This window comes from Lactuca sativa, chromosome 4 (assembly GCF_002870075.4).
Source record: "Lactuca sativa cultivar Salinas chromosome 4, Lsat_Salinas_v11, whole genome shotgun sequence".
Taxonomy (NCBI): domain Eukaryota; kingdom Viridiplantae; phylum Streptophyta; class Magnoliopsida; order Asterales; family Asteraceae; genus Lactuca; species Lactuca sativa.
In genome coordinates this window covers 36,708,338-36,716,482 of record NC_056626.2, presented here as the reverse complement: position 1 = coordinate 36,716,482, position 8,145 = coordinate 36,708,338, and the positions used below count along the sequence as shown (strand labels likewise).

At 31.3% G+C, this 8,145-nt stretch overlaps 1 protein-coding gene across 1 annotated transcript; it reads left to right on the top strand.

Moving 5' to 3' along the window:
* The first annotated feature begins 1,497 nt into the window (after positions 1-1,497).
* On the top strand, positions 1,498-6,075 carry LOC111909000 (plant UBX domain-containing protein 7). The gene is made up of 10 exons (XM_023904801.3): positions 1,498-1,800; positions 1,940-2,070; positions 2,165-2,278; positions 2,372-2,573; positions 2,641-2,718; positions 2,818-2,886; positions 3,002-3,145; positions 3,230-3,341; positions 4,468-4,736; positions 5,757-6,075. Exons 1-10 carry the CDS (start codon positions 1,693-1,695, stop codon positions 5,919-5,921), a joined length of 1,392 nt encoding a protein of 463 aa, XP_023760569.1. The 5' UTR covers positions 1,498-1,692; the 3' UTR covers positions 5,922-6,075.
* Positions 6,076-8,145: the final 2,070 nt, after the last annotated feature.

The window sequence follows — 8,145 nt, the reverse complement described above, 5'->3', positions numbered from 1 at the left end:
AACAAAAAAACACAATATCAAATTAGAATTTTGGTATCAATTAAATATTTTATGCTATTTACCTTATTATTTCTCATGATTTGTGATTGTCCTAGGATAAAGTAAAGGGATAATGACTTAAAAGGGTAATGTATTTTTTGATTTGTATACATTTGGTCACTGGATTTTTTTTGTTTATATTTAACCATTGAACTTGTTGAACCGTTCAAAAAACATCCTTATGACCTGCTATCGGAGGTTTATCCGGTTTCCGACGTTCTTGTGAGTTCCGGAAAGGCTCCATGTTCTCCAGAATCCAGTGACCCAAAAATCCTTCAACCACTTCAACCCAGAAAATGAGTTTTAGAGTCATATTTGTGTTTAGAAATCGATTTTATATGTGTGTTCATCAGATTCATCAGATTTTTGGAACCAAAGCTAATGAACAACATGGAATGATTTGGAAATGATTTCCAATACACACCTTCTTGTTTTGTTAGATCCGACACACACTTCATGGATGAAATCGATTTGAAGGTCAGATTTGGAAAATGGGTTTGAAGCTACATCGTGTTTTGAAATCTAAGTATTGTTCCGTATATGAAGTTCATCATCTTCAAACTCTAACCCATATCTGATGTTTATTGTCTTCAACCCAGATCTGATGCTCAAATTTTCCCTTGAAAACCTTCAAACATGGTGTGTTCATCGATTTTAGAAAGGTGTTCGTCTTCATCATGTTCATCTTCTTCCCAAAAAAAGAGCTCCAGAAGTGTTCAGATTTGAAATCAAATGATCTTTAAGATTTGGCGTGATTTTCAGATATCTTCATTCGAGTTTAAACCAAGATCTCTTCATTCAATCTTTAGATCTCCATACATCCTCATTTGATTTTCTGATAAAAAAACCTCTTTTTTCTCGTTTCGATTTATGCACCCAAAACTCGAATCTAAACACACACACATGAACTTAAATATGAAATCGAGTTCATACAAGAAATCGAGCTTTGGGATTTCTTATGGTGCTAGATCTGAGTTTCTGATGGTTTTCATGTTCAACTTCACAACCACTTCATCTTCACAACCCTCCTTCTTTTGAAATCGAAATATGAGTTCATGTGTTCTTGTAACCAAGAACACTAGATCTGCTATGACCTTTTTTCTTCCTTGAAAATCCATGAATTTGGAACCTTTCAAACTTCTTGGTTTCTGGAGATGACAAAGTCGCCGGAAAAATTCATTTTTGGCCAGAGAAGATGACAGGAGACTCGCCGGAACTCACAAGAACGCCAGACAACCGGCTAAACTTCCTATAGCAAGTCATAAGGATGTTTTTTAAACAATTCAACAAATTCAATGGTAAAATATAAACAAAAAGACATAACTAAATCTGTACAAACTGAAAAATATATTACCTTTTGTTTTGTAAGTCATTATCTATAACCAGGAAAATGAGCAAAATGGGCCTTTTGTAATTCTTCAACAGTCGCTAATATAAATCCATTGTGAACTTCGATCCAATAACCTCTATTTTGATAATCGCCTTCGCCCCCTGGGTTTTCCCCAATCTCCCACTCCTGAAAAACAAAATTTCATCCCCGTAACCTCCAAATCCAATCCCATCTCCCATCAGGGTTTTGGTAGTGTTACTGATTTCGACTCGTTGATTCATTCGGAGATAAAAAAAGAAGAAGAAGAACAAGAAGAATCGAAGATGGAGAGTGGCGGCGTTCTATCTGCGACCGACCAGCAAAATATGGTCTCTTTGTTTCTTGAAATTGCTGTCGGACAGACTGCCGACACTGCCAGGCAGTTTTTACAGGTTCCAATTGCTATCCCTGTTTGGTTGATATTAATCGATCGATTGATAATGTTACACACATATGTATACTTATTTATGATCAGTCTGTTGGAATTGTTGTTAACATTATATTTTTTTGGTTCTGATTCCATGAATTCAGGCCACAAGCTGGAAACTTGAAGAAGCTATTCAACTTTTTTACATAGGAAACGAAGGTGGAGCAGCTGCATCATCGTCTCCATATGTTCCACCTGTAGAAAACGATGGGCTTTTGTCCGACCAAAACATCGGGTAGGTGGATGATGCGAAATTTAAACTAAGATCTTCTTTTGCTATATAATCTTTACCTCCCATTTACCAAATCTTTTACCGATTTTCGTCTCAGAGGCTCAGAGAACAACAACGGTTCCAAAAACACCAGAGAAGATGATAACAATGAAGTTCGTGCACCTCTACCAGTGAAAAGGGATGTTCTTTATGACACTCCAATGCGCTTTGGGTATTCCACTTTACTCATCTGTGTAGATTATGTCTTTCATCATTAGAAACCTTTTTATAAACCATGTACATTGTGTCCTTTTCTTGTGTTTAGAGCAACAAGATTGGGGTATACTCCACTTGAAGCACGTACAGTTGTACCCTTTAGAAACTTTGAAGAGGAACTAAAACATCCTGGAGTATGGGAAACAGACCAAAGTGGTGGTGCCACATCAACAGCTGATACTTCTAGAGATAATCTTGCCACCTTATATCGCCCTCCTTTTGCTTTGATGTTCCATGGCCCATTTGAGAAGGTAAAATTGTGAATTTTATAACATATATCTTAATAAATAAGTTATAATTTACTTGTTATAATGTCAGGCTAAAGAATCTGCTAAAAATCAAGATCGTTGGCTTCTAGTGAACTTGCAATCAACCAGGGAATTTAGCTCACATATGGTGTGTTTTGTTTTATTCTAACTTGCTTTTTAATGTAAAAATAGTTATTTTTTATGGATGCTATGATTATGCTGTTTATTAATGATACCTTTTGTGTAGCTTAATCGAGATACATGGGCTAATGAAGCTGTTTCTCAAACAATCATGTCTAATTTCATCTTCTGGCAGGTTTATTTTTTATTATAATATTACTATTAACAATCCAAAAAGCTCACATCTGAAAAAGTATATGTGTAGCAAAATAAAGAAGGTTATATTTTTTGTTGTGTGTGTGTGTGTGTAGGTATGTGATGATACAGAAGATGGAAGCAAGATAAAAACATACTACAAATTGGATTCGGTTCCTGTAACTCTTGTTATTGACCCTGTTACTGGTCAAAAGATGCGTTTATGGCGTGGAATGATTCAACCAGAAAATTTATTGGAGGTATGAAATACAGTTGTTGAAATTCATAGTATTCGATATTTCAAAAGATTAACATTTGAATGTAAAATTTGATTAATTGGAAAGGATTTGTTGCAATTCATGGATGGTAGCCCTAAGGATCATCATTTTAGTTTGTCACACAAACGTCCAAGAGAAAATTCTCAAGCTCCACCTCCTAAAATTCAAGCAATGCCAGGTTTGCTACTTTGTTTTATTGTGATATAATTAAGTTTTTTTTTTCTTATTATGATTTGTTATATACGTATTGAGTTTGTTATCTTTGAATATGGTAATATTAATATACTTGTTTTGTTTTGTTGCAAATATGAGAACAACCAAATAGCAAAAAAACGCGCTAAAACCCAAATTATGGTTTTACTAACAATGGAAAAACTAGGTCCATTAATGCTATGTCCCAAATAATCATAACCTTTCAATACTTTCTATATATAGTATTTTGTGGTTTAATGCAACGACTTGTAATCTTTGCAAATTTTGACACCATGAATTCTTCAATCTTTCATTTCAAACTTTTTATTCAATTGATTCTTCAATCTTCAATCTAAGTAGGTATACAAAAGATTGATCATCACATTGTCTCGAATCTACACAACTATCATAGTAGAATCATGTGATGTCATGAATGAGTCAAATCTCATAGATCTAAGTAGTATTGTTTTTTTGTTGAGATTTGATCTCATCATGTATAGCTATAATCCACTTATCAAACATTCTTTATAATAATTTAGCTTTATCATAAATTGAGAGCTTCTCAACTATATCAATATTTATGGCATATGCAACCATATAAAGCTTCAACAACATATACATATATGATTCCTCTTTTGATTTCTTGCAATGTAAGGTTGAGGCTATGTAGAAAAAAAATTAGGGTATGCGGTTAACTTAATAGGAGTATCTGAAATTTAGGAAATAATTTAATAATATTCGAGACTAAACAATCAATTAAAGTAATTTTTTTATTAAAACCAACAAAGAAAACAAAATTTGTCGTTATTCTCTATGAGATTTAATCTTTTATAAAGGATTATTTAAAGGTAACTCTATAATTCCAGCTTTTAACACCTGAAATACACATTTCAATGCTTGTGGTTCTAACTTCCCATTATCAACCTCTACATAATAGAAACTTTATATTTCTGTCTAATAAAGGAATGCCAAATCTCATAGTTTCCATACTACCAAAATCACAAATATCCAACAAGAATCTACCAATTAAATTAAAGAGATTAAAATTAGACATAAAACCAATATTAACATGTGTGATTGTTACTTATACTAACTAAATTATGAGGCTGCAGTGGTTGCAAATGGAACAAGTGAAGAAGATGAAGAGATGAGAATGGCACGAGCTTTATCTATGGAAACAACAAAAAATAGCATTGAAGAACCCTCAAAAGGTTCAGATGCTATTAAAACTGGAAAAGAGACTCCGGAATCAGAGAAGCCGACTTATCCACCGCTACCTGAAGAACCCAAGGGTGATCGGAATCTTGTTTGCAGGGTTGGAATCCGGATGCCAGATGGGCGCAGACTTCAGAGGAACTTTTTAAGATCCGATCCAATACAAGTAAAATCTATTATTTTCATTCTGCTTCTAGGTAGTGTTTGGTATGATGGAATCAGGAAAGGAATGGAATGGTTCATTCCATTGAAATGATGTGATGGAATGGAATGGACCAGTGATTCCTTCTATTTGTTTTTATCTTCATTCCTCAGCCAGGTGGTATTTATTTATTTATTTATTTTTCTTTCCATCGTGGAATGGAATGGAAAGAAAGTTCTTAATATAACCCATTTTTATTTATGTAGTTATAGTGATAAATCTTTTTGTAAAAGTTTCATTATTTTAATTACATTGCAACCTTATCTTCTAGAAGTAACTAAAAAGTATTATTTTATTATAGTTCATTTGCACGTTAATAAGTTTTTATTTTTGTAAATAAAATTTTGTTAATTATTAAAATTATGCATTTTTTATTTATTTATTTTACGCATAATATGGAAATTTCACATGAAAGTTCATTTTTCTTTTAAACATGGTGTTTGTTACGTATAATTGGGAAACCAAGTATAAATAAAGAAAAAAATGTTACTTTTATAAAAATATACGTAAACAAAATAAAATTATAATGTGAAATAAATTGCATATAAACATATTTTATGTCGTATATGTATTTCAATTAGTAAAAAAAAAAGTTGATTTTATCGTTTAAAACAGTAGTTAACAAAATCAAGTTTTAAACACTATCAAAGCTTAAAATAGAATTATAATAAAAAAACATTTAAGTTATTATTAGAAAACAGAAAAGATAATCTCATTAAAGTTTTGTAACTTTTGAAAAACACTATATTTTTTCAAAGATTCTTTAGCTAAAAGTAATTTATTATCATAATATATCCATTCAATTCCATCAATGGAATGAAAATCAGTTCATGAGAAGGAATAAGATTCCATTGTGGAATACTCCATTCCTTTCCTTTATGGCAAACAAACACGATTCTGCATTCCAAACACTACCCTCCTATCTTACAAAATTAGTTAATGATTTAATCTTTATCTGACTTTCCGATTGCTTGTGTTCATCAGCTGCTGTGGTCATTCTGCCATGGGAATCTGGAAGGTAGTGATGAGAAGCCATTCCGGTTGACACATGCCATTCCTGGTGCAGTGAAGGATTTGGACTACAACACCAAGTCAACATTTGGCGAGTCCGGAATTGCCAATTCCATGATTTCTGTTACTTGGGAATGAAAGTGATATGGTCTTTTTTCTTTGTTTTAGTTTCCTTTTTTTAGTAACCTTAATGGAAGTCTTTTATTTAATCTCTGGTTTTTATGTATATATGGTTTATACACCAATTTATGTTTTTTGTGTTCTTCATGCTAATGGTTATTAAATTATGGTATGCATTTGGTAGATGAAAAAGATAAAGGAATTAAAAAATTGGTTGATTTAGAAAATTTTGGTCAACTATATCATTTGTAAGGCGACCTTGGTTGACATTTGCAGTTGGACCCACCATATCTTAGTGGAATTATAGTAATAACACAATAACAATTGTCGACAATTCTGCACCATGTATAAAATCCAATTTTACTTCTTTCCGATTAGTGCTTCATAAAGAAAGCATATATTAAGTAAAACAATTAATTAACAACCATAAAGCAAAAATACAACTTTATGATTAAATTAATATCATATTCCCAGTCATTGTCTACTAAAAAGCCTGCATTTTCTTTAATATAGTACCTCTATTTGACATGTGTTACACTACTAGTTTACAATAATTCTTCTTTATATATATATATATATATATATATATATATATATATATATATATATATATATATATATATATATATATATATATATATATATATATATATATATATATATATATATATATATATATATATATATATATATATATATATATATATAAGAGAGAGAGAGAGTTAGGTCTATGTATAAAATTTTAAGTATTGTGCAATTGTATAACCAATTATTAGAGAGGGATAAATTAGTCGATTTGTATAATATAATTAGAGCCTCCATAAATTCTATAATTATGTAAGTAGACTTATATTATGTTCGTTCAGTTTTGGAAGAACCCTATACAAGTATGCAACCTTCTTTACCGCATCACTATATGTAGCCACCCACATCATCTACTACCATATCTCTTAATCGATCTTTTTATTCATCATAAGCAATCGTCTTGAACTTTGCTCAATTGGTACAAATTTGAAGTTAATCAGAAGTAGTTCATATGCAATTGAAAGCCAACACTTTTTTTTCCAAGATATTGATTATTGTTCATCATAAGCAATTGACCCTTTTTACATGTATAAAAGAAATTGGTGTTAATTTTGATGTCACGAGACATTATGAGGTTAATATGTGAGGTTAAGGGATTTATAATTTTTACTCTATATTATATGTTTGGTGTGTGTGGAACGCATATATATATAAGATCGAATTATAAGTCGGTACGACAAAATGACGAAGGTTAAGGAGGCTATGCCCCAACAAGGGTCCTAGGGGCAGCGCCCTTAGTAGGATCGAAGAGGCAGAGCCCCTGCTGATTATGATAAATTTGACAAATTTAATCAGTTTTGGAAACCATTGATTATGCCAATAATTATGAGATTTACTTAACTAATTAAGAAAACGAAAACGCTAATTTGTCAAACATAAATACGGCTCTTCTACTGATTCGTCATATAGCTTTCTCAGCTCTTTTTCTTCTTTTCTTTAAATGAACTCATGATTCTCTAATGGGTTGACTTGTGTTTCTATGCTTAAATTCACAAGTGTTCATTTGGATGATTCTAGACTGGATTTCTTGTAATCTGGACATATGATAGAAATATCAATTCGGAAAATGAACCTACGTGATCCATTGGGAATCCGTATCTCCACTATAACCCTTCTAGGCCCCAATAGAAATCTTCAGAAACGATTTACAACCATTTTTCAATTTAAAATTCCAAAACCAACATTTACACTATCACAAATCACCCCAAACATATATAACTGATAATCACGCCACCAAAGCACATGTTATTTTTATAAACACAATCAATTTGAAGGAAAGCAACCCTGTTCTTTAATTTATTTTTATTTTTATTTTTATTTTATTATTTTTTTGCGCAACACCATTCTTTGTTTTTCATACTTGCATGAATGAGCAGAACATCTTCCTTGAACCCTGAAATTTGAATTGAAGAAAAGCAACCATGTACACTATTCTTTGTTTTTCTTACACTATTTTTTATTCTTCCAATCATATTTTCTATTCAAATATTTTTTTAAGAATGCAATAACAACATTCTTGAAGAATGGAATGCAAAACAATGTAGCTTCAAAACCTATACATAACAAGGATGTTTCATGTATTGGTAATTTTTTCTTCCTTCTTCTATTTTTAATGTACTATTCTTAAATAATGTCTTTTATTATTTTAAGAATGTTA

What these genes read in the sequence shown, in the direction of transcription:
- LOC111909000 (XM_023904801.3), top strand. Translation starts at nt 1,693, where the DNA reads ATGGAGAGTGGCGGCGTTCTATCTGCGACCGACCAGCAAAATATGGTC. An exon ending in GACACTCCAATGCGCTTTGG is followed by an intron (nt 2,279 to 2,371) that starts GTATTCCACTTT and finishes TCTTGTGTTTAG; the next exon opens with AGCAACAAGATTGGGGTATA. An exon ending in TCCATGGCCCATTTGAGAAG is followed by an intron (nt 2,574 to 2,640) that starts GTAAAATTGTGA and finishes TTATAATGTCAG; the next exon opens with GCTAAAGAATCTGCTAAAAA.